The 26,834-nt window shown below is 35.6% G+C and overlaps 3 protein-coding genes and 1 long non-coding RNA gene across 4 annotated transcripts; 2 read left to right on the top strand and 2 right to left on the bottom strand.

The window, feature by feature from the left end:
* Positions 1-1,500: 1,500 nt before the first annotated feature.
* On the bottom strand, positions 1,501-3,920 carry LOC140807418 (uncharacterized RNA-binding protein C1827.05c-like). Its single transcript, XM_073164254.1, is given in 8 exon segments — positions 1,501-1,680; positions 1,943-1,974; positions 1,976-2,041; positions 2,130-2,177; positions 2,343-2,398; positions 2,506-2,620; positions 3,826-3,884; positions 3,887-3,920. Coding segments are annotated over 8 exon segments (486 nt in total). The 3' UTR covers positions 1,501-1,604.
* Positions 3,921-5,764: 1,844 nt separating this feature from the next.
* LOC140807721 (uncharacterized) lies at positions 5,765-9,685 on the top strand. Its single transcript, XR_012112747.1, has 3 exons — positions 5,765-6,112; positions 7,389-7,513; positions 9,579-9,685. It is a non-coding gene; the product is annotated as an uncharacterized lncRNA (long non-coding RNA).
* On the bottom strand, positions 9,666-18,532 carry LOC140807720 (transcriptional activator DEMETER-like). The gene is made up of 20 exons (XM_073164682.1): positions 17,743-18,532; positions 15,657-17,447; positions 15,224-15,577; positions 14,928-15,018; positions 13,811-14,838; positions 13,420-13,739; positions 13,256-13,335; positions 13,055-13,139; positions 12,886-12,977; positions 12,746-12,814; positions 12,612-12,648; positions 12,417-12,499; positions 11,874-12,302; positions 11,457-11,493; positions 11,318-11,375; positions 10,886-11,025; positions 10,717-10,782; positions 10,430-10,544; positions 10,313-10,351; positions 9,666-10,185 (listed from the first exon to the last, which is right to left on the bottom strand). Exons 1-20 carry the CDS (start codon positions 18,530-18,532, stop codon positions 10,076-10,078), a joined length of 5,814 nt encoding a protein of 1,937 aa, XP_073020783.1. The 3' UTR covers positions 9,666-10,075.
* A 4,844-nt stretch (positions 18,533-23,376) lies between these two features.
* LOC140807907 (glutathione S-transferase T3-like) lies at positions 23,377-24,153 on the top strand. Its single transcript, XM_073164863.1, has one exon. The coding sequence runs from the start codon at positions 23,377-23,379 to the stop codon at positions 24,151-24,153; it is 777 nt and encodes a 258-aa protein (XP_073020964.1).
* Positions 24,154-26,834: the final 2,681 nt, after the last annotated feature.

The following is a 26,834-nucleotide window of genomic DNA, read 5'->3' as shown; positions in this document are numbered from 1 at the left end:
CAAATTCAACACTGTAATCGCGATTCTTCCACCTCAAACCCATAATTTTCATTCACCGTTAACCCCAAAGTCCCAATCCCAACTCCTAAATCTCTACACCAGAAAACAGTTCCGAATTTATGCAGAAAATGGGAACAAGGAAAAAGAAGGCAAGAATGGGGTTCCAACATGAAAAATCGAGCAACGGGGAGGAAGAGAAGGTGGAGAACGAGCTGCCCAGATTCAATCTGAGGTGGGCGGAACTGCTGCTGGACCCGAATCCGGACAACATCGTGGCCGTTGGATTGACTGGGCTTCTGACGTGGGCCAGCGTGCAGGTTCTGTGGCAGCTGTTCGTGATATCGGCGGCCATCTTGATCGCCGCTCTCAAGTATACCCTCGTCGCTGCTCTTCTCATCTTCGTTCTCATTACTCTGCTTTGATTTTCCATCTACACTTTTCCCCTTTCATTTTATTATTATTATTATTTCGTAAAAATTAATAGCGTGCGATTAATATATTATCAGCGGTGTATTTCATTTTTTTCGTGGGAATGGACGAACGGTATTCATTGAGAATTTGTTGGAATAATCTCTAAAAAAGTTGCACACACTTTTTTCTCAATTTAATCAATAATTTTTGTGCAAAAATAAATAAAAAAATATTGATCAATAATTTTAGTAAAAATGTGGCTACTTGTAAAAATATAAAATGAAAAAAGGGTGGGTCAAATCAAAATCAAACAACTTCCCATTTTGTTTCAATTTCGTGTAGGGTCGGTTGCATCCCGGTTTACACAAATACGAATTATGTCTACTTCTTGCAAGTTACACGAGTGATGTGAAAATGTGTGAAATCAACGTACTACACCAAAGAACAATGAAACTCGGTTTTGTGGCTGTGGGTCACTTTAAAACTTATGTCCGCTTATGAAGGGGCATCGACGTTGCAGTTCATGGTCAATATCCAACAAGTTTAGCCAAAGTAGAATCGAATATAACAGAAAAATTACATCTAAATAAACACAGTAAACGACCACATCTACAAAATTGAGAAATTAAATATAACCATCGTATAGTTGATACACGCTTCAAATAGAACCTGGGCTGTTTGAAATCCCTACACCTCCAAAATCACGTTTTAGAAAAACAAATGAAGCTTGTCTCCATCCAAAACAACATATATGAAGTTGAATAAGCAACATATTCGATTTCTGTTCGACGATATTCCCGTTTGACAAGATGATAATCCGGTTTTCAAAGACAGATCAAGGTTATGGTAGCGTAAAAGAACGGCTCACAATATCTATTCGAAAATCAAACTAATCTTCTTCGGAACACTTTGGAGGCCTACACCTGAAAGAGTCAAGTGTCAAATCATCCAGTTAAAAATTAGAAATCAAACACTTAAGACACAGGTTAATTTATTTGATCAAATAGAATAGTTGAGTAAGCACAAAGACTTCAAAGTATAGGTATCTATGCCAGGGACATAATAATCCAGCAAAGGACTTCAAACGTAACGAATATTCGGAGTTTAGAAGTGTTTTGTTTTGCGTAAGATTTGTGCTTTGACAAACCGTACATCTATCTTTCAACAAAATGCATAATATGTTCAAATTAAGTTTACACCTTATCTTGACGTCTCCGCTCGATCTGAACCCAATCCAAGGGTTTGTAGGAGCGGTTCACGCCTTTCCATCTGAAACAGTTGAGTCACATTCAATTACCAATTCAGCGAGCCTTCGAAATTTACATCTTTACCAGTAAAAGGATACCTAGTTTAAGCGTTGACGGTTGACCCATCGTAAGATAGTTCAATTCCAATATCATGCCCATGTTATCATATACTACAGGGATTATCCATTTATTCATGTAAAAATAAGATATCCCCAAGTATGGGTTGCAGAAAATGGGATGACCAGGCAATAGCATAATAAGGGGACTGCAAAGTTATTACTCACATTTGTGGATGAACCCGTTCCTGGGGAACTAAGACTCACTTGCAACAAATGCTCGTACATTAAATAATTATGCATGCAATCGGCAACAACTTGGGCAACCTGCAGTTGAAAAGAAAAGAATGAAACTCAGAGAATGAAAAGCACATCCCAAGGAAGTTAGATTATAATATCTTTGCACAAAATCAACCTCTGGAGACTGGAACTCAATGAATCCAAAATGCTTTGACTTTCCGGTCTGTAATGTAAGATAGAAAAGTAAATCATTATGGACACAAAATTCTCTTGTTGATGGCATGCAACATTACCAACAAAGCTCAAAAACTGATGAAGAGCTATCATACTGGAATCAAAGTTTCGGATCCGCAAAAGTAAATACAAAATACAGCAACAAAAAACCGACCTTTCTATTCCTCGCAATTCTAAGCCGCTTGACAGAACCAACCTGCTTGAAAAAACCTGAAAATCCACACATACTTGAGGGTAATGCAACACAAAACAAACACTGCTGAAGTCAATTCAAGAATTCGACAAATACATCTGCTACAAAAACGAAAAACCAATACCTTCCATCTCATTCTCATAAAATCCATGTGGGATTCTTCCAATATACAAGACGGTTGCTTTCTTCTCTTTATCTTCAGTTTTCAGAATATCCCTCGCTGGACCACCCTCTAGCGGCTAATTTTTCCAAACAAAAAGTCAAAAACACGTTTACAACTCGCAACTGTCACGCCCCGGGATGGGGGTTGGTTGACACCGGCGTTGCTCTCAATATTCATTCGAAAACAACAAGCCTCAGAAGTACAGAATTTCAGAAACCCGTCTTTTATTCATAATAATCATTGTCTGAACATATGCAGCGGAAAATAAAACATAAATCAGAACTAAGAACAACGATCTTCATCACCAGCCCCAAAACTGACGTTGCTCCTCTTCTTCTATCAACTCTTCCTCGTTCTTATCTGAGATGGGTTTGGTGGGTGAGTGATATGATTGTCACTCAGTAAGCAGGGGCGGGAATAACTCCCAGTTTTCGAAATCGTTTTCAACAGAAACACAAATACAATAATATACAGAGAACTCTTGTTTTCAGAACAGTAATCAGAATTCAAGAATTACAGAACAAAATTCAGAATTAGTAAGCACTGAGCACGTTAGTGAATTTCATGGCTAAACTGATATCAGTCCCCTATATGTTCTCTCCTCTAAGGGGTGAGGCCAAAATCAGAATCAGAATCAGAATCAGAATTCAGAAATGTTCAGAATATATATTCCTACCATTAGTTCACTAGGGAGTTTCAGTGCTTCAAAATCATATATCAGAAATCATACAGAAACTGAACTTTAAAACAGAATTATCAAACGGATTTCAAGATATTTACATATAAGCCCACTTACCGTAATTTGCTTAAAGTTTCGGTTGAAGTCTACTGGAATTTGGCTGTTCTCGCTACTGGATTTTGCTGCTTGACAAAGGCACTCTTTCTTAACTCGAAATTTAAGTGATAATCTCAAAGCTTGTGTAACTCATTTCAGAGACTTGAGGGTGTTATTTATAGGCCACAATCTGACTGTTACGTTTCCAATTAATGGCCATAATCTGACATTAACAGCCTTTATTCCATGTTAATGCTTCAGTTACAAGTCTGAGCTGAATCAGTAACTGACTGCTGCTTCTTTCTCGCTCTTCTGCTGCTGCTGATTTTTCGTTCTTCTTCTACTACTGCTGCTGGAAAATACATGTCTGCTGGAAAAGTACCAGCTTCTGAATATTATCTTCTGCTGGAAATTTTGCATTGCTTACTGAAATGCTTTTGCTGGAAATTCGGGTTCTCACAGCAACTTACTAATCGGCTCTAATAAATTGACAAACAGTAGCATACCAGGAAATCACGTGTTTCCTTTTTCGAAGCAGAGATATCAGCAGCGGCCTTCTTCAATTCTTGGCGATCATTCTCTTCTTAGCTTTCGTCCCCATTTTTCTTCAAACAAGAATACACTTGTTGATCGAATCTATGCAAATTAACCAGCAGTTCATAATAAACGGGAAGAATAATTAACCCTCTGTTTAGCAGCCCTATATATCATAGGACTTGAGGAGATTTGAAAATAAAATTTTCATTTTTAAGTGTACATTAGCACGATTTTACAATACAGATATCATATTTAAAGGGACGAGATTTTGTTTCAGTAAATGAAATCCTATTAAAATTGAACGAATTTGATGTGATTTGGATTACAATGAACAACAAACCTTCGATTAACAAACAAATCATTACATAAATTAACGAATTTTACCTCAAACTGCAGCCTTTTGACAGCCTTTCGACTTGATTGCACAAATTTCAACGGCACCGGGAGGGTTTTTCCACAGCCGTGGTAGACGGCAGCGGGCCAAAAGGCAGGCTGAGTGTTCACTGGTTAACTCGACCTTATCACTGTCTGACAGTGCTCGTAAGGGTCGATTCCACGGCTCGAATTTTTCTGAGTCAATTTTTTATTTTTTTTATAGAGAGATGGGTCCGGATCACTCCACGTATGGCCCATGTAGGCACTGTCTGCACTTAGAGGTGAGCAAAATCTCGGTTAAACTGAAATAACCGACCGAATCGAGTCAATTCGAAAATTCGGTTCGGTTATTTCAAAAATTCAGTTTTGAAAGTTTAAAAAAATCGGTTAATTCGGTTAATTCGGTTTTCGTAAAAAAAAAATCGGTTAATCGAAATAACCGAATAATAAATTAAATTTTTTTAAAAAATAGATTTATTATATAATTTATAATATTGTTAATGTTTTTATATTTAATTTTATTTAAAAAAAACAGTTAATTCGATTAATTTATGATCGGTTATTAAAATTAATTCGATCATTTCGGATATCAAAATAAAATTCGGTTCGGTTGATCGAACCGACCGAATACACATCTCTACCTGCACAGACAGGGTGAAACAATCCGTGTTCACTTAACCTATTTAATTTTTTTTTGTTTTTTTAATGTTTTTACCATAATCCTGTAATGTTGGCCCAATGGGCCCATTCACAATAAATCTAGTAATGGTCGATATCTGGCATAAATAATTATAATTTTGTGGCCTGAAATATTATAATTATTGAACAATTTTATGTTGGTTTATGATATAAAAAATAATATATTTTTACGAATAACATCATATTAAAGATATAGATTATAAAATAGACTCATGAGACGATATTATAGAAGTTTTGCTTTGAGTATATCAAGGATTTATATTCATATACGAGTTGATTCGGTTTAAATACACAACAAAACTAATATTTTTGACATAAAAAATAATATTTTTTTCATGAATAAAGTTGGTTTGTGGATCCAATATTTCATTGAAGTCCTTGTGATTTATGAGATTAGTAAGAAACAACAAAAATAAATTTTTTTATTGATAGCAGATAGATGATTATCCTTATCAGAATAAAAAATAATCATGATTAAGATTAATATCTGCTATTGATACGAAATTAACAATTCTTAAATCATTATTTATTCGAACACTCTTTTTGTTTTCTCCCATGTTTAATATTAAAATTAATTAAAAAGTTTTTATGTATTTCCGAGGGAAATATGCAGTTACGAAACTTACGTAGCACGAATGGGAAAAGGCGGCAGACTCGAATACAAGGGTAAACTCTTCGCGGAAAAGTTCCCATTTTTCCCGCTGCCATTTCGTCATATCGATGCAGAACTTGTACACAATTTACTCCGCACATGTTTCCACTGTATAAGAACTCGGGCTGGACACCAAAAGAACGATCGAATTCGAGCAGGTATTGACTTGACTTGTGGTTGGGTTCACTTTGTTTACGATGCTTTCAGAATGGTGGATGTCATCTTATCTTCATATTTATGTTGATGGGTTTGTTAGACATTGCGAAAAAAAATCGCTGTTGATATTTTATATGTTTGCGAGAAACTATCTGCACTCAATCATCATGAATCGTTAGGCCCTCGTGTTGAAGAAATGGAGAAATCTTTTAGTGGACGGACGCGATTTGGACTGGTGGTAGTATATATACAGGTATAAAATTATTGGTTGGAATACTTGAAGTTTTCGAAACGTGCCATCACTCACTATAGTTAAGAGTGTCATAAAGTAAGGCAGTTGTCCCCAAGACAAGCACCTCCACTCTTAGCCTGAGGTAATTGTTCATAGAGCCTCAATTTAATGAAAGTCTTTCATAAGTTCTAGTTCGAAATTATGTTGGGAGCATGAAGGTTTGCAATAAAATTATCTAGACTTTCTAATTCTGCTGTATAGGCGTGAAATTTTTAGGATTGACAAATATTTGTCAATATATTCGTTTTATCTCAGTATTATCACTTGCAACAATGAAAGAAATATCGTTAACACCCATAGTTCAAGAATTTTGAATGAGCATTATAGCATCAAAAGTTGTAACTGTGGCCACGATGTTTTTAAGTAGTACTTTTAGGAATCACGGTTTTGTTTTTTGGTGGACTTGGCGGCATTAACTTTTAAGGTGGTGTGTAGGATTGCATATAGTTGTCATGGTAATGTGACGAGTTGCTGACAGATTATGTGCTAGGCATATCCTGAGTAAAACGAGGTTTTTGTGTCTCCTTGTACAGGAGGGGTTGTTGGACAGTTTAAAAATTCATAAAACAATGTCATAAGAAAAACTTAAACTATTATATGGATATCATCTTGAAGTACTCTGCTGATATTGTCTACTTCCTCGCACTCTATCTCTAATATTGGTCCGGAGTTACGTATAGAGGATTTCATGTCTCAATAGAGGCTCTTGTATTTTATCCACGAATGTTATGAGTCACTCAACCATTGACATGGGTAAATAAAGTGTGAAATATCTCATAATCTTTCGTGGATATTATCGTGAGATTGGTGCCTGCCTTCAATAAAATTTCCATTCTCTTGGATTTCTAAGCAGCTGTATGATATCAAGATCCTTCAGTAAGTCCTGTATATGACATTGATATCACGTTTAAGGAGTCTGTGGAAGGAGGGGTTCGCCTATTCCTTTTTTCAATCTCATTTGACCATTTCTCATCAACTAGAATTTAACACTGGCAACTCACACTTCAGAGATTGATGCCTCTTCCATATCGAAGTGCATGCGCCATCATTTTTCCTCCTCTGGCCTTCAATATAAGTATCCTCAGTCTCTTGATTGGCAGAACTAGAGTAGCATGCCTGTTATCCTTTTGCTTTCCACTTATTGTGGACATTGTGTTGTTTGCTACATGAATTAGAAATACTATTGATTTACCGTTGTCTGCTGCGGCTTTTGGCTTATTGTTTTGATCCGATACTGTAAGAAAGTTGGTTGGCTACTTGGCTTCTCGCCTTCTTTCAACTTCCATCATTCATGGAATAAAAGCATGGATTAGTATCACCTGAAATTAAATGTAGCATTGACTTCATCACACTTGCAGGTACCACCTCCTTTAACGCAACATGTTTTGGCATGAGAGGTACTGGAGTCGGTATTACTGGTTGTAAGACTCCCTTTAGGATGCATCGGTCTGTCCATCCACTATGAGCCTCAATCTTTCATCAGGTTTGGTCTGGATTTTTTTTCTCTATCAGTAAAAATTCCTATTCATTGACCGTGACGCATGACTAGATCATCATATATAATACAGCCCTATATATTACCAGTATCCAAGTTTCTGGATTAAAATAGTGAACTTCGTTCAATTAACTGGAGTGTTTAGTGGAAAAATTGATTTGTGCGTTGATGTGATTCAAACTTCCAGATACAAAAGCATTAGTCATATATAAACTACTCATTGGTCATAACCAATGGAGATTTTACCCTTGTTATCATCCTACACACACTATAGCTAAATGTACACACACAACATGTTGACAATTATCACTAGCTGACTCTTTACACGCGTTATGTGCATATATCTAATATTTTGTGTTAAAAGTTTTTGTGTTTTTTTTTCATGTAATGCTTTCTTATAATAAATTTTTATATTAGAAATGACATAACCATTTAAAAATTTAAAATTTTGGATAAAGATTAAACAAAATATATTAGTAGTTTTAAAATTTTTGGAAATTTGATATGTTAGGTGAAAAGAATACATAAATTTACTAAAATGGATTTTTATAATATTTTTTCTTAAATGAAACATGATAATTTTTTTATTTTTAAATTAATGATTTTTTTATATTTTTTATTAGGAACATATCTAAAAAGGTTAAAATATAGATAAAAATTTGATTGAATTTAAAATATATAATTTCTTCGATAAATTCATATAATGAGGATATTATTGTACTTTTATATACAGCTTAACCAAAGCTTCACCAAATAATTAGAAGCTAGTTAAAATAGTAAGCTAGTTAATTAGAGCGTTTTGGAAGTCAATTTCAACAAAAGAGAATCTTGGCGCTAGCGGGTCTAAAAATGGGTCCGAGGTGAGTCTCTTTGGACTTGTCTCATCAAAATATGTTATATATTTAAAAATATAAAATGTATATGCATATATATTATTAATGATATAATTATATTATTTATATTAAATAATTAATATCTTATCTATAATTTTAGTTTATAAAATTTTTGGATTGAAATTATTTTATTTTATTATTATATGTTTTATATGAAAATATATTATTGCAATTTTTTAGATATTAATTATGGCAAAAACTTGTGTGAGACGGTCTCACGGGTATTATTTGTGAGACGGATCTTTTATTTGGGTCACACATGAAAAAGTATCACTTTTTATGCTAAGAGTATTACTTTTTATTGTGAATATGGGTAGGGTTGACCCGTCTCACAGATTATGATCCGTGAGACGGTCTCACATGAGACTCACTCATTAATTAAATACAAGTCGATATATTTTAACTTATGATAATATTAATTTTGTTCTCAATATTATTAATATAAATTTTGACATATAAATTTAATGATTCATTAATTTTTAATTTTTTTAATTATATGTTTGATGACTCGTTGCCATCCCTGACTGCAATGGTATCTTCCTTCATATTGTGAAAAAAAATTACAGAAGACTTTTCCTTTATTATATTCATAATCAGAATGAGATCTTCTTTTATTGCAAGAGAAAGGCAATGAGATTTTCTCTTAACGGGATAAGGGAAACAAGATTTTCCTTTATCTCATAGAAAGTTTAATAAAATTTTCAACTTGTTAGATTTTCTTTTGATCTCATAGAAAGTTTAATAAAATTTTCAACTTGTTAGATTTTCTTTTGATAAATAAGTTATTCCGTCGATCTCCACATGTTTATAAGGGGGTTTGCGTCCCGGTGTTACCTGAATTCCAAGAAGGCCTTTGTTTTAATCCCATGAGTCAATAACTTAACGAGGCACTTCTTTAATGTTGCTGGGATACGACCACTCGATTTCCCATTTAGTTTTTGTTTTGGGACTTTAATTTCAGATGATTTGAATTGGAGTAGTTTTAAGGTGGGAGGAATCAAGGGTATCTCTTCCCTCCGACCATTCATGAGATATTCCTCCGAGTTTCTGTGTGTGCCTTTTTTGTGAATACAGTTCTATTTCTTAATATCCGTCTTTGTTCCCATTTTTTTTTGTATAAAAAATACCTCCAATCCCCCGAGGAATTGATTGTTTTACAGCCGCGTTGCTGTATACATGAAATGATTGAAGAACCCGGTGTATTTCTGGTGACATGATAACATAATCAGACATAATTGTTCAAGGAAGAAACAATGGCTCATTTGCCACCAAAGAACTCTGACAAATATATACATGTAATACCAGTGTAAAACACATTCATTGATTACATCCCTTATTGTTACCTATTCTGCCGCCAACACATTTGTATTCTTGAAAAATGGCTCAGTTGTGAGCGTATCATGAAAAAATATGAACTATGGAAAAAATGGAACTTTTTTATGGCCCCCTCTTTCAACAGATTACTCACGCTCTCTATAAATTATGTGCCTGCCGCTCATGTTAACTTGCTCTCAGGTTAATGAGGAGAGGAGGAACAAATGAATGGGTAAAAATTTTGTTAGCTGTCATATGTAGTCCTATTTTATCAGGTTTTTGTCTTCTCTTGGGGAAGAAACAGGTCATTAACCCGTTTTTGTATCTTACCCCGTAGCATGCACTATTGTTGCTCATTAGGCTTAACCATCTTACTTGCAGGATGATGCAATCTGGAACTTAGCGGTCTTGGTGCTCGAGCTTTCTGGTCAAACCCTCTGACGCATACGAACCCTGACATGCATTTCAAATTACATCAATTAGTGGTGAAATAAGGATAGTTGTCTGCATGGGACTATGAAGAAGATGCTCAATGGCATCGATATAGCAGAGACGGGTGGGATATTAATGCAGTATATACCTTTCCAGAAGCAGTACTGGATACCTTCAGTTGTCAGGCCTGGCAAGCACAATAGTATTTCTGTAAGCCAGAATTTCTTTTTATATTTCATAGTTCTATGAAATTTTATTTATTTACCTTTGAAAATGGTCGTGACAGAGGTCCCAAAGAACACTGTCCGTCTTGGCAGGTTCCATAACAAACTTCTTGGAACAACGATAGGATTCATACTGGATTCATGATCCGCGAAAACCTGAGTACAATTTATTGATACGTTATCTCCAATTTGCAGAAATGAATTCACTTTCATCTCCATGAAGATAAATGCAGAATCCTCGTGCGGTTTACAAATGGGAAACATTTCTCCAGTACTTTGGAGTGCATTTTTACATATACAGAGCTCTTAAGAACATGAATTGTGTTACCTCATTGACCTGGAAATATGTGCCATTAAGAGGGAAACTTCCTCTCATTGCTGTCCTGCAAGGTATCTAAAAGGAGGTAGGCAATTCAGCAAAAATAAACAGAAGAAACGGGAACCTAATGGCTCATAATTTTGTTTGATCATTGATGATTTTTCACATTTGTGCTCACCAGAATTGTGCCTCTGACCGTTTGAGCCTGTGCTTCTCTTGAACTGCTGCAAGAAAAGCATGTTTTCTTGTCGCACATGCTACCTCCTTCCCGAGCTTCGCATTTACTTTCAGGAGGTTTAACTGAGTCTGATGTCTCACCTGGTTAAGATAAAGTTGATTTAGGTATGATAATAGCTATTTTACTGAGATAATCGAGTTTTAGTTTTACTGAGATAATTCTATCCTTTTCTTTCGCTGAGGCTCATTTATTTTGTCTGTGTCAGTGAGAGGAGAAAGGGAAGGGGAAAATTACAATAGATTTATTATATAAGCATTATAAATCATATATATAATATTTTAGCCTCTTATACCATTATGGCAAAGAAATGCCTTTGTATTTTCATGCAGGCGTGATTGAACTGTATTAAGTGATTAATTTTATACTGGGTACCTGGTGTCCATATAGCAAGAAGGTATGGACTTGGATCATCAGGTTCTCGTTTGTCCAGCTAAACATTTTAAGATTTATGGTCAGAGGAGTCAAATTGCATATGATCTTCAAAATTAAACCAAGAGAAGAAACAACTAACCCCTTTCAGTATGGGATGTGAATTCGGGAGTTCATAGCTGCAGGAATATGAATCATTAGTAACAGAAACTTATCCTTCTAGTTACATACTTACATCTAGGCTCAAGATGCTTGATGTGGTCGTGATACTTAAGGGAGCAATACCTATGCTATTTTCTGAGTTTGTTTCCTAATAAATTATTAAGGGAAACTATAAATCACTCACCTCTCACTATTTTTAATAAAAGAAAAGGACTTCTGAAATGTTTAGTAAGCTCTTTTTAGTTTGATGGCTAAGTTTTAATTTTCGTTATCCAGACCACTACACGAGATAACATTTTTGACCCAACAAAATTTTGCATGCCACGTAAAATTTCCTCTGTTAGATATCCTACAGTTTCGTCCCTTTCTTATGCTCTAGCCAGAGACTATCACTTACACTTGATGCTCTGTCCGCAGTCGACTCACGTTCTTCAGTTTGGGCATTGGAATAGAAGCAAACTCTGGACTTAGAGCAACTAAGGCTTTGGACATGTCTCCTTGCATTTCCTTTTGCAATTGCATAAAGCTCTGCAAATTTGATGTGAATTCTTCCATGTTGAGCTTTATGACTGGAATCTCATCAGGATCCTCATAATATGCATCCTCGATGTCTCTTTCTGTCAATTCTGTGGGTGGCTCTGGGGTTTTTGGTTCCTCAATGATTGGTTCACTGCTTCTCATTGAATCCTTCCCTTTCTCCGAATTGTCCTCAGATGGAGGAAGTGGCATCGGCTTCATGGTCATGTTAGACATTTGGTTAGTGCTTGTTGGGGCGGATGAACAGACTATATGTCTCCCCTCGGTCCCTGGAAGAGCGAGTCTTGCACTGCCCCAAAAGCATCCGCCAATCAATATTCAAAGGTTTAACAATCAAAATAAGCTTTCTTTCATTGGAAAGCTTCGTGTTGTGCATACGTTTGAGACATATTAGACGACTAACCTTGCATAAGCACTTGCAAAATGTCGGCAGTCACCCCTCATTGGACATGCGTTACAGTTTGGGTCTCTCTTTGTGCAGAAAACCTGTACTCAAAAGTTAATAAAATAATCTTTTGCGAGACATGTTTCACGTAGTTGGCTTGCATTATGATCACCAAGTGGGACTGGCAATCAATTGTCAAATATAGGATCTCACCTTTCCAAATGTTATCAGTTGGTAATGCAGCTCGTACCTGTGATTCCACAACCAAAAATTAGTGTATCATTTTGGGTTGGCAAATATAAGTATGAAGTCCTAATTTAATTAATTTTTAAGCTTAGTAAAATTACAAGGATTCTTGATCCAAATGGCAGAGTCTGGGCCAAAGATATTTCTGGATCGATTCCAAAACTGGATATCTGCATAGAAACACATTTAGTTTCTGTAATGATTCACAAGATCTTATACTAATTGCTTTATATATATTTACAGTTCAAGGAGATGCAATTGGAGTGACTCAGGAAGAGGTCGGAGAGGAACCCAACCAAGTCGTACTGCAATCCGTCCAACGTTTGTGTCAACCTAACATGAAGACTAGTCAGAAGAATATTTCTTTTGTTTTCCCTTTATACATGATCTGTACAGGAAACTGCACTTACTGGAAAAGCAACATTACGAAGTGTTAATAAGCGCACACATTCCACGCTCTTTAAGCCCAATCCTCGTATACTTAATAGATAATCCCTGCACGAAAAATTGTTGTTCGAGGGAGAGTATGATTATCTTTAGAAAAAATTGGCATGCCTCCTTATATATGTTTCGAGATGGATGATCGGACTAGCTTTTCCGAGGAGACTTACTTGACTTTGTCTGGTTGAACATCTCTCAGCCATTCAAGGTCCATTCTTTCATGCTCTTGAACAAGTCGATTGAGAAAAGCCTGCATAATATCCAAGGAATGCAGATTCCAGTGAAGTATGCTGTCGAACTTATTATTAATTGTTTTTAATATTCCAATAAATACCTTAATTCGCTCTGCTAGCATGTTGTTCATTCCTCTTTCCTTTATTGTTTCAGATATCTCACGAACATCAGCATTTCGTAATGCTTCATAATCTATGGAGTCCACTGTGTCCACATTTCTGGCTCTCATTCCAGTTTCTGATTGCACCTTCTTTCTTAAGGCATCCCAATTAAATGAATCTGTCTTTTCCTTCTCAGCCTTTTGCTTGCTTACATGTGAAATTTTGGTGTCAATCTTACTGGATGGAGGACCGTGCGAGGAATGTACTTGGTTAATTTCTGATGATTCAGGAGTTATATTTTTAGAGCGCTTCTGATTATCTGCAACAAAATTCACTGTAATCAGTTTTTCCACATAAAGACAGTAATGTGGATTTATTTCTGTAATTTACCACTTGGTAGTTTACTGGACACTTCAGCAGGTCTGGTGGGGTCTGTCAGAAATTTGTGTTCTCGCTGAAAGGTCTTCTGTGTTCCATCTTTCCTATAATTGACAACATGTTGGTCTTTTCTGCTCTGAGAACATGCCGATAAATAAGTTTGCTGTTCAAAATGTTCATTCAAAATGCCATTGTCCGCCATTGATGGCTGTAACTTTGGTTTTCCTATCTGTTGAGCGATAAAATTCCTTTCAACATTCTGTCCTGAAATATCATGTCTGTTTTCTACTCCTCTTCCATTAGTAAGATTAGCGTCTGTTGAAGCCATAGAAGATATGCTTCCTTTTCCAGATACGGTGATAATATCCCCTTCCAATTTTTCCGAACTCTTTGACATGTTTGGCCAGGAACTAGTGGGCAGGGTAACAGGTCTCTGATGATGCAGCACATTGGCAGCAAATGGGTGAATGCATGCACTTTCACTGGTGGTCAGCTGAGTAAATTGTCTGTGCATTGGATTTTCAAATTGCTGGTGACCAGGCACGGTTCGCGTAATTGGAAATGAACTTCCAATTACTTGTAACTGACATCGCTTGAATGCAGCAATTCTTTCACCCTGCTCATAAAAACTTGAAGGACCATGGTTTCTGCTGAAATTTCCCCCAGTTATTTGATCTTCTGCTTCTGAATTTGATCCTGAACTGGATCTGATATCTTCAAAGGCTTGAAAAACAATAGATTCTGAAGAACTTTGTGATGAAATCATGTCTTCCTCAATTTTTTTGGTCTGATCATTTAATATATAGGTTCTTGTGGTTGTGAAAATTTCTGCCCCGCATTCAGATGATTCACTGGAAGTCACGGAGCTGGGGTTATACACCGGTTCCCTTATCATTCTATGCTCATAAGACGTCCCATCTGGATATGTTATGCGAATTTTTTGTTGTTCAATCAATGAACTTTGCCCATTTTGGCAGCATGATTCTCTTATAGTTGTTGGTTTTACTGGGAACTTGGCTGCTAGATGCATGAAAGCAGAGCTGCAAGCAAGGAAAGACATTATGTAAATGTGATTAGCTCCTGTTATCTTGAAAGGCTCTGAAGCTTTTCTCTAGGAAATCGATTTTACCTAGAAAGATGATCTGAAACATTTTGTGTGAGGAACACTCCTATCACCGAGTCAACAACCGATCCTTTCCATTTGGAAAATCGCCTGTCTCCTGTGAAGATGCAATTCATTCAAGGTTATACCACCACGGATTCATACAATTCGATCAGGTAAATCCAAACAAATTATGGTCCTTGTTGGGTTTGAAGAAAATAAATTTGAGCTGGATTCTTTAAGTTGAATTTTAGTGTCTTGATAATTACTCAAAATAATCTTATGGTATAGTGCTAATGATGCAGTGGTTTGGAAGCTAATACCTTGAACTAGATGCATCCTTGCGATAAATGAGTCTGCTCGATTACGGAGGACTTGTCTTTCTTTCTCCCACCATTGTTGTTTGTCATCCTCCATTGTTCCTGCACTTTCACTTCCTTCCTTACCCATTAGAAGGTTCCACAGCCTATTTGTCTCTGGATCAAGATCCACTTTAGGTCGTAGCCGGCGCTTTTTGATCAGATCATAAGAAACAATAGCACCATCTCCTCTATATGGAACAAGCGCACTTCGCTCTTCCTGACCAATTTCCTTGCCACCGGTATTGATGTTTAGACCTTTCATACGGTCTATGATATAATCAACTGAAGATGAATTTCTCAACTGTTCTTGTGACCCTGCTCAGCAAAATAATAGTTTTAATTTAAAGAGCATGTTCAGCTTAGTTATGGGGATGACTTATGAAGAGATGGATACCTGTGAATGTCTTGGGCGGACGCCCACGACCTCTTGAATGCGCGATCGGTTGCGGCAACACTTTGTTTATACTGGACAGTTTGTCAGATGTTTGTCCAGCTATCTGTCTCTTAATTGACACAGGCGCAAGATAATTTACTACTTCATTTCCTTCAGTAGTAGGATCTCTTTTGGATGCAGATTCCAGATTCCAGTTAGTGACTGTAGCAAAAGAATTGGTGCTTTCTGCTTGAGTGAGGTGATTGAAAGTTTTCTGTGCCTTTTCTTTTGCATGAAAATGAGGCGAAGTATGTCGCTGCTGAAACTTGCCTTCAAAATCTTTGGACTTCACGTACCAGTTGCAACTGACCTTGTTGAGTTCATCGTTTTGATATCCGGAGGTGCATCCTTTGATGTCAGAATTTGGTAATCCATCATTCAGGTAAATTGCGGAGCTCTGTGCATGGAGACTCTTACACTTTGTGTCCATTTGTCCTCTGTAATCTTCAGCAGTTGTAATCCTAGAAGACATGCTGGATATGGTTCCATGAATTATGCCCTCAATCCTCCTCTTTTTCATAGTTTCTGAAACATTTAGACATATTTTGCTGCTATCACTGCTAGCATGACTCGTGTTAGAAGACCACAGTTGAGATCCCATCAACGTGACAGTTTGAGGTTGTCTTAGCTCAGTGTGGGAATAATCTCTTTTGCAACCCTGATTCTCTTCGGCAGGCACCAAATCTTCTAAAAGTTGAGTTTTACTATGAAGGTTCGGTTGCCTCATTCTGTCTGGGTTTGCTTCATTGGAATTTGCCTCAATGACAAGCTGAACAAGGTCTCCACTCGTAAGCTGATGCAAGTGACTGTATCCATTTTGGCTACCATTTTGGTTGACATTAGAATTTCTCGCATTCAAACTCCTTGCTATGATATTCAACGTATGGCCCTTTGAGCCAGGTGGTGAAGGTGTAGACGGAAGCGGCGACAACTCTGGAGATGGGATGTGATTTACTGATTGGACACGATTGTATGAATTCTCTATTATATGTAGTGTAGATTTGGCTGCCTTGTTCAATTCTGTAACCCATTCTGTATTGGGAGAATCCAAGTTCAAAGTTACAGGAACCTTGCTTCTTTCATCATTCTGTGTCTGGTTACCAACTTCTGTTGCCTGGCTGTCCCTTTCTACTCCATTTTCTAAGTTAAAATTCAGTACTCTCCTGCATGATTTCACTGTGGGCCCAACATTAGATCCTTCAACACCCTTTGCAACATCAGTTAATGGAGTTGTTGAAGTTCCAGTGCTGTTTTTCCGCACATAATTTCTTTTTCCGGAAGCATTTTTATCTGTGGTTCTATTCCCTGAAGCAGCAGACTTGGGAGTTCTTTTGGGTTTTCCTTCCACTATTACTTTTGGTCGATGTTTTTTTCTTTTGGGTGGTCTTTGCTGAGGTGTCTTATTCAGATCAATTTCTCCATTTCCACCATCAGAATGAATGTTTTCATTAGGTGGTGTTGAAATGACCATAGATGATGTGCCTGGATTGCTGCTCAATTCATCATGCTTTCCCTCAATTATTTCAGAAGGCTGAATGCAGACTGCGTCATCTTCCTTAAGTTTTTCTGGAGTCAAGCAATTGCTTGCAAAGAACTTTGGTACTTGCATGGGCTGGTTGGTTTTCATCTGCTTTTGCTGATCTGGTGTTACTGGCTCGAACGGAAAGGGCATGGTTCCACTTGAGGATGCCCCTTTCAATCTTTGTGGTAAATTCAGGTTACGGTCAGCATGGTATGGGACTGTAAATGTATCTGCCAAAACGAAGCATTCTAATTGTCAACTTGATTTTTTTAAGTCCTAAAAAAAAGTAAATATTTTTTGTGCTTCAAAAATTGAAATTATAAGCTGAGGCTCATATGGTTCATACACAGTTGTCGAGCGAGAGACACTCTGCTACAGGAAACGGATAAGAAACATTGTCTTGTCATTTAAAACAGATACACAGCTATTGGCTAAGAGTTCAGAAACATAAACATTCAGACTTAAGATTATCTGATTCATACAAAAGAAAGCTCAGAACATGTATCCAACTTATAATTTACTTACTGGTCGAAATTTGTTGTAGGTTGTGACCCCCTACATGCCAGTTTTCATTCAAGATGTGATTTTGAAGGAGTATTGAACTGTTCGAATCATGCATCTTCCCATTGCTTCTGGCCAGAGAATGTTGATTGACAATGGTGGAATTGCTTATAATACTTGCTGATCTGTTAGGTGGGCCATTGGTTAGAGTGGAAAGTGGATGTTTATTTGTTCCCATTAATTCTGCCAGAGAATCAACTTTCTGAGGAGGAACGACGTCTAAATTCTGCACGTAAGAGCCGACTGTTCCACCATATTGATTCAAGATTCTGAGATTCTCAACCGGTGCAACATCTCTAAGACTATGCTTCAGCTCCCATTGGTTCTGCCCTACGAAATTGGTGGGATTCAAATCCTGAGGAATCCTATTACAAGTCTCGACAAAGGTAAGATCTTGCACGTCACACTTCCGATTCAAATCTATAAAACTGGTTCCATTTAAATTCGGGGGCAACCCATTGCAGGTTTCTATGGGAGCAACATTATGACTAAGTTCCCCATGATTTAGCCCTACATGACTACATGGATTGAATCCAGGAGGCAGGTGATTACTAGTTTCATCCTGCAGGAGGTCGGTGTAAATTCCCAGCAAATCGCACCAGTTTTCTGCTACCGTCAGATTTTGCCGCATTTCAGCAGCAACATAACTTGATCTGTGCACACCAGGTTTTTCTGGTGTTGGAGGAACCCAAATATCTCCATTTTTCACCACTTCTTTTTCAAGGGGAATTGACATTCCCCTTCCAATGTTCATATTCGAACTTGCTGGTTCGATTTTCTAGGACACTTGCCTAATCTGTTTTGTATATTTGTGGCACATATAACATCCCGACCTGAAATCCAAACCAATTTATCACTAAACCACGCAGCAAAACCACTGATTTGTAAGATTCACATGTGAAAAAAATGCATTATCCTCAAATCAAGATCAATTTAATTAACGTCAACTACTAATTCAGTTCCAAACATCACACCTTTTCTCTTTAAATGCTCTTATTACATGCGTGTATCTGTATGCTCCATGTATGCAATTTCCAGGTTTTACAGACCCAGCTAGCTGAATTAGCAAATGCACGTTTAAATTAAAACAGTATATAAACTCAAAATAGAAAAATTGAATCAAATTCAGGAAATCAAATACCACCATAATTGGAGAATCAGAGTGAATTGGAATGTTTAATTCCGAAAAAGAAACATACAACGGTGTAAAAATCCACAAAATCTTGGTAATAATTCTCCCAGGTGATTCTGACTAAAAATGCAATCACACACTGATATTGGATATTAAAGCATGAAAATTTAATTAAAAATGTGAGACACGAATTTAGAAGAAATTAAAAAAAAAATTTATTTCATACAATTTAAACCCATCGATCTCTCTCTATATATCCATGTTTTCATGTATGTGTGTGTGCTTTTTGTGTGTGTGTGTGTGCGTGTATTACCGGAGTCAATGCCGGAGAGCCAAGTCAGCTTTCGTTACGTTTGAGAGAGAGAGAGAGAGAGAGAGAGAACAGTAGAGAGAGAAAAACTAACAAACAAAAGCTAGTACAGTAAGGTATCCTCTATTTTTAAGAATAACAAAGAAATGTGGGGAAATTTTCATTTTCAGGAATGGAAAAAATTAAATTTTGCATATGTTGTATAGGTTGCAATAAGATGGAGCAAATGTTAGGTGGGGTGTTGATGGTTTCGCTTATTGTCTGAATTTAGATTACGAATCGTAAAAATCTCGAGTGTACATCTCGTGTTTATTGCGAGAACCTCGAAAACTAAGACGATCTCAGTCTTCAACATTTGGTGTTTCAAATCGTATTACACTTTGCTTAAACAAGTTTCGTTTACGCAAATTATTAAAAATTTAAATGCTGTTAAACATCATAATAACAACAATTAATCATTGATAAAATATTGTATTAGTCTATTCGTAAAAATAAAAAAAATCATCAATATATTGTCTTAATCATTTTCGCATTTGAGACATCGATTTCTTTTTTAAAAAAAATAAATGGATCGAATGTTTGATTAATGATTAGTTTTATTTTGTTCATTTGTGATGTTTAGGTACATTTAATTTTTAATAATTTATACAAACTTAGCACGGTGTAAAACACAAGTATAGTACAAAAATTCTCCGTATTTTGCTACGGAAGTCGGTGGAGATCGATTGTATTTATAAATGTCTTTGCGTAAATTATTAAAATATAATATATAGAATAACGACAGTTACGTTGCTTTCTTGAAACGAGGAAGTTTTTTTCCTCGTATATATGTGTATCTATACATATATATTTATTTCTTGCTACAGTCATCTATGGTCGAAGCTGGATAGATATAAACCTAAATAAATATATGTAATATAAGAAAGATAAAGAAATTTCTACGAAAATTCAATATATATATATATATATATATATATATATATATATATATATATATATATATATATATATATATATACACACCCTCCCCTCTCCAATTGGTTCAAACTTTGTCTACTTGGCGAAAATGACAAAATAACCCTGTTTTGCCGAACACCCTATTGAAATTCTGGTCTGCGTCCAATAAAAACTTTTATGCAATACTTTTTAAACTTTTTACATTTATCTATTATTAAAATAATAAAATTAAAATACGCTAAATATTTATCTGGAAAATTTTTAAATGAATAGGTTTCATGTGTTTTTAAATGAATATGTTTCATGTGATACCATCTCACGGATCTCAATCTGTGAGATGGTCAACCCTACCCATATTCACAATAAAAAGTAATACTCCTAGCATAAAAAATAATACTTTTTCATGGATTATCCAAATAAAAATCCGTCTCACAAAATACGACCCGTGAGACCGTCTCACACAAGTTTTTGTCTTTTTAAATTTGGCAGTCATTTATGCAAACTAAACCAAGAAAACCTCTAAATTTATATCATTCCATACACAAATGAATGAACACAAAGTAACTTATGTTTCACATAATTAAACACTATGAATGCGATTCTTTTCTTCATCACAAATTACAGTGGATTCTTTCATTTATTGGGATAATATATATATTTTTTAAAAAAATCGAAAGAAATTCCACCAAAGTTTGTAATAATTACCTATATCTTATTATTATTATTATTATTTAAATAAAAAATGGTTCAGTTTAAGCTAGGGTATTATGGTCATTATCACAAACATTAGGGATGCCTTAACAAAGTAGAGACTAAGTAAGCATTGATTGTAATTTTTGACATTGTCAACCAATTTGCGCATTAAATTGAGGGCCAAAATTGTCATTTAGCCTCTCTGTCTGAAACTTAGTAGCGTGAAAAGCGTGCGGGTCATGGCTCAACCAACATATGCATCTCAACTCGAGAAACGTAAACCTGACAAATATCATATACTCAATTAATTTAATTAAAAGTAACATCACACTACACGAGTTGAGTGTTTATATGATATTGCACTGACACCCTCGGTTAGAAATCTGACGAGCTGAAGTATTTTAATGATATCTCATGGACCAGATATCAAAATGACCAGTGTCCCAAGTTAGTATAGATAACTTCTGAACTAGTTTAGTCAGCTAGAACTATGACTCGTAGAAAAATAAGATTTATTTATGACAATTTTGTCTACTGAAACTCGTCAGATTTTCAGCTGATACAAGGAGTGGTCGTGCAAATTTTATAAAAATTAAGATCGAAGATAACTATTATATTAAAATGTTATGATTTGGATATAATTTTTATAAATATGTTATTTTGGATTTTTTATTGTGTGTTTACTAAAAATAAAAAAAGGCTAATGTTTAACGGGTTCACAAGTCCAACCAACATTGGACCCAACGATTTTGGGACAAAACGAATCTAAAAATGTGACGAGACGAGACGAGTTCAGGTTTATGTCCTATTTTTTCATGGCGGAATAAGTCGTGTCTACTCTCTTGCATCTCTACTCGGTGTCCTAACAACGTGTGTGTGTGTGTGTATAAACAAAATTAATAACATTCTTAACTATTATCTAAAATAATAATAATATAATAATAACAATAATAATAAAAAAAGAAATTTCTCCGTAGTTCAATGGGACATGGTCAGAGAAAATTTCTGTCAAATCATTGTAATGATTCTAACATGTTTGTCACAATCTAATGTGACAACAAGGAAAAGTTTATGTTACATCAAGTGTGATTTTATTTTATATTGTTATATATCTAAGTGGAATCTATCTTATCTTAATGATTAGAAACATGCACAAAAAAAAAAAATTTATATTGTAGCATAATTTATATTTTTTCATAATAGATGGTAAATTTATTTTATCGGCAACAATAGTTCTTCTTAAATAAAATATACAAAAAAAATTTCCCAAAAACAATATATTGTTTTATGGCTTAGAAAGAATCATACACAACATAAATACTATATAAAACAAAATATATTTTCGATCCATAATTGTTTTATATAAATATCATATGATTTTTTTGATCGAATATTTCTCAAGCAACACAACGTTCATAAACATATTTTAAAATAATAATGATAAGGCAGTTAAAATATCGCTCCCCTTGGGGCAGCCGCAATGGTGTGTTGTCAACTCATCAAAAATCGCGGGTTCATTGCCACATACTTATTATAACAACACATCTTTTTCACCCACATTTTTTTAACATTAGATTAATTATTTATAGGTCTCACAGTCCACTCAATCATCTAAATTTTTTTCATATTAAATACAAATGTTTTATAATATTTAAATAATTTTCTAGATGTTCCCACGACTATTTTACAATGAAAATTTTGCAAATATGATAATAATTGAAAATCACATTAATCGAAATAAGAAATACAATAATTAAAAATTACAATCACTCGGAAAAACAATAATACTAGAAAATGAATTTTGGGTAAATAGTTTTGATATTTCATCTCGACTTAATATCCTGATATAGACATTCATGTATGATAAGCTGATCATCTGTCATCTGCGAGGTGTCTTTGTTCAAGATTTCGTACTCCTTCAATTTCAAGCGTCGATTCTTAACTTCAGATTTGGACAATGCAGCTTTTGGCTTAATCTCGTCTACTTCAAGTTGTTTTTGTTTCAGATCAACTTCGGACTTCATCACGCTTGTGTACTCGTTGAACTTTGCAAAGATATTGTTATAGTTTATTGTCAGATCTTCCATGGTCGATTTTACTCTGTCTTTTCCCTTTCTTTTTGTTGATTTCTGTCTCATTGGATGAGTATCTTCATTCAGCTCTATACTCACCTCTTGTTTAGAGGAGGTGTTGCTTGCTCCCGACTCTGAAGTTCTCATCTTCTTTGTGGCCACAAAGTGATCAGCGGACTGTGGAATAAACATTGGATGTTATTTGACAATTCTCCACACATGCTCGAGATTGAATGCAACACCATTGTTTTCGGATTGATATTTTTCGTACGCAAACCTCAATTTATCTTCGTCAATGCTCACATTCATTTCCAAATATGTTCTTTTCTCAACAAAATCTTCAAAATTTCCAAGGTTTTGGATATTCTATGAATCATCATAATTATGCCCCTCGAGGTCCATATCAACCGCTTCCAACCGAATATTGGCAAAACATGAGTCATCCGTATTTCATGCCGCCGGTTATTCATGGATATAGTACCCCGCACACAACTGTTATGCCTTTCATATCTCTGATATCAAATGAACCTGCAACTCCGACTTTTGTCTCGGAAACGCAATTTTCCGATCGTGAATCTCCAATTGAGGTGGTCAATTTAAAAAAAAAAACGGATTCAAATGTTGAGGGTTCGAGAATGCGTTCAAGTTGGACAAAGGTTGAAGATGAGGTCTTAGCGAGAACTTTTGTCATTATCAACGATGATCCAATAATCACCAATGATCAAAAGGCGGATGCTTTTTGGGGACTTGTTGCAAGCTACTACAATGAAAATCGTCCCCCAGGTTCAAACACCAAAAGTGCAAATGTTATACTGTCACATTGGCACAATACAATCCAAAAGAAGGTATATCGATTCAACGCAAATTATAATAGTGTTTACAGTTCATATCGAAGTGGTCACAGTGACGAAGATATATTGAGGTTTGCGTACGAAAAATATCAATCCGAAAACAATGGTGTTGCATTCAATTTCGAGCATGTGTGGAAAATTGTCAAAAACCGTCCAATGTTTACTCCACAGTCCGCTGATCACTTCGTGGCCACAAAGAAGACGAGAACTTCAGAGTTGGGAGCAAGCAACATCTCATCTAACCAAGAGGTGAGTATAGGTCTGGATGAAGATACTCGTCCAATGAGACAGAAATCAACAAAAAGAAAGGGAAAAGACAGTAAAATCTACCATGGAAGATCTGACAATAAACTACAATAATATCTTCGCAAAGTTCACTGAGTACATAAGCGTGAAAAAGTTTGAAGTCGATCTGAAACAAAAACAACTCGAAGTAGAGGAGATTAAGGCAAAACTGCATTATACAAATCTGAAGCTAAGAATCGACGCTTGAAATTGAAAGATTACGAAATCTTGAACAAAGACACCTCGCAGATGACAGAGGAGCAGCTTATCATATATGAATATCTATGTCAGGATATTAGGTCGAGAAATAATATCTAAACTATTTACCCAAAGTTCATTTTCTAGAATTATCGTATTTCCGAGTTATTGTAATTTTTAATTGTTGTATTTCTCATTTCGATTAATGTGATTTTCAATTATTATCATCTTTGCAAAATTGTCATTGTAAAATAGCAGTTGAAAACTAGCCATTGCAAAATAGTCGTTGGAACATCTAGAAAATGATTTAAATATTGTAAAACATTTGTATTTAATATGAAAAAAATAGATGATTGAGTGAGCTGTGAAACCCATAAATGATGAGTATTAATGTTAAAAGAAATGTGAATAAAAAAAATATGTTGTTATAATAAGTATGTGGCAATGGACCTCACGATTTTTGATGAGTTGATGAGTGCTATAACAACCCACCATTACGGATGCCCTTAAATATATTAATACATTTAAGAAAATTACATGAGTCAACTAAATCCAAAAATTCAATTTAGTTATTCAATCCTATCGTGTAAGAAGTAAACAAAATTAATTTGAAATTATTAAATAATTAATTTATGGTAAAATTTAATTATTAGATATTATTGTAATAATTTTGCTTCAACTGATTGGTTTACTAATCTTACCCATAATCAAGCGTGAATCACAGATACTGATTGAGATGTCCAAAATTTGATCGATCTACTTCCTTCCACATTACTAGTAATCAGTAACAAGAAACAGACGTTACGTGATTATACAGTCTTACATTTCGTGAAAATTTGAACTTAATGGTTTTTAAATTTAATTTGATTTATATTAAAATAGTAGTAATATTATAATTGTAAAAATTAGGTTGAGTGAACTACAGTTTGGCGAAATGTCATATACCAAACCGACACAATGTCCGTATAAGAATTGAACCTTAATGGTAGTATTCTACCCACATGTTTGGAAATGCACGCCAAAAATTTGGTCGGATCAAGTATAAGAAATTACAAAGAGTGACTAAACAGTAACTAAGTACCAAAAACAGATTGAAATCTTGCACCAAGAATGAACATGAGTGGCATGGAAAACAATACCACACAACTGAGACGTGCTTGGTCTAAATTCAAATTTTGTGCTTTAATGGAGCACCGTTGCATTAACTGTACGGTGAAAGTAAAGAGCAGCCTGAGATCAACAAAAGATGCCGAATATAACCTCTTTTAATGGTCGATATGGAGTGACGATAATTGAAACGGTGTTTATCCTAACATCCAACAGGCTGGAAAAAATGGACTGGGACGTCCATAGAGAGTCGGGAGTGTTTATTGCTAGATGAACTACCTATAAATTAGGAAGCCTGCAGCGTATATAGAGAGAGTAAGATGTCAGCTTTTAACTTCAAGGCTGGTAGAACTCCGAGAGCTCTCACTCAAGAAGGGAACAATCCTTCTTGCATCTTCCCAAACCATTTCCGGAATCAGAAGTGATTGTAATAACACGGCAGGTGATGTGGCTTGACATTTCCGCCGTTTGCAAACATCACAAGCTGCTACAAATTTATATACATCATGTTTCATCCCTTTCCAACAAAACACTAACTGTCAGGCGCTTCAAATTACGATATCCTCCTGAATGCCCCCTAGAGACAGTTTTGTGATACTCTTAATCTCACACCAAACGCCCTTTATATAACAATTGACCACACACCAAAAAATAGGGAGCAGGCTCATTAGGTTGCTCTTTTAATTTCTGTCTTATTTGTTGCAATGCAACATCTTATTCGACTGGCTCCCTCACATCTTCTACTCCCACCCAGTGAGGAATACTAACTGACATCAAGTCTCCCTCACCCGTTACTCCCGACAAAGCATCTTTTTTTTTTTATGAGAAACTAAATATTATTAATAAGAGAAGTTTTACAATTAATGCGGATGAGTAGTCCGCAATACGATTAAGAACACTACATAATAGACACTAATCCAGTACGATCATGCCCATACATACTTCCAATCCCTAATTAAATCAGAAATAGATAAATACTCCCGACAAAGCATCAGCTGCTCTATTGGTTATTTCTGGCTTATAAATAATTTTGAAATCATAGCTCAACTTGGCAAACCAATTTTGCTGGTCAGGTGTAATAACCCTTCGTTGTGTCAGGTAGCGTAAGGATTTTTTATATGTCATCACCTTAAACTGCCGTCCCGACAAATAAGGACGCCAATGATGTATAGAGAGGACTAGTGCCATCCACTCCTTCTCATGCACTGACTTGGCTAGTGTTCTTTCTGCCAACGCCTTGCTGAAAAATGCTAACGGCCTACCATACTGCATCAATACAGCCCCTAATCCTCGACCGGAAGCGTCACATTCAATGACAAATTCTTAGTTGAAATTTGGTACAGCCAACACAAGAGTTGTAGTGATCAACTCCAATTTTTCAAATGACTCCTTTGTCGGTTCCCCCACTTGAACCCATCCTTCTTCAATAACTTTGTAAGAGACCTCCAATC

The sequence above is a fragment of the Primulina eburnea genome, chromosome 12, assembly GCF_022965805.1.
Source record: "Primulina eburnea isolate SZY01 chromosome 12, ASM2296580v1, whole genome shotgun sequence".
In the NCBI taxonomy this organism is placed as follows: Eukaryota; Viridiplantae; Streptophyta; class Magnoliopsida; order Lamiales; family Gesneriaceae; genus Primulina; species Primulina eburnea.
Note: the sequence above shows the minus strand (reverse complement) of the source record. Positions and strands in the feature narration are given on the sequence as shown.

Excerpts from the sequence above, each read along its gene's own strand:
- LOC140807907 (XM_073164863.1), top strand. The coding sequence starts at position 23,377 with ATGAGTCATCCGTATTTCATGCCGCCGGTTATTCATGGATATAGTACC.
- LOC140807720 (XM_073164682.1), bottom strand. The coding sequence starts at position 18,532 with ATGAACATTGGAAGGGGAATGTCAATTCCCCTTGAAAAAGAAGTGGTG. Across the intron at positions 12,815-12,885 it reads CAATTGCATCTCCTTGAACT|ATATCCAGTTTTGGAATCGA; the intron begins GTAAATATATAT and ends GTTTCTATGCAG. Across the intron at positions 11,026-11,317 it reads TCTTGCTATATGGACACCAG|GTGAGACATCAGACTCAGTT; the intron begins GTACCCAGTATA and ends TATCTTAACCAG.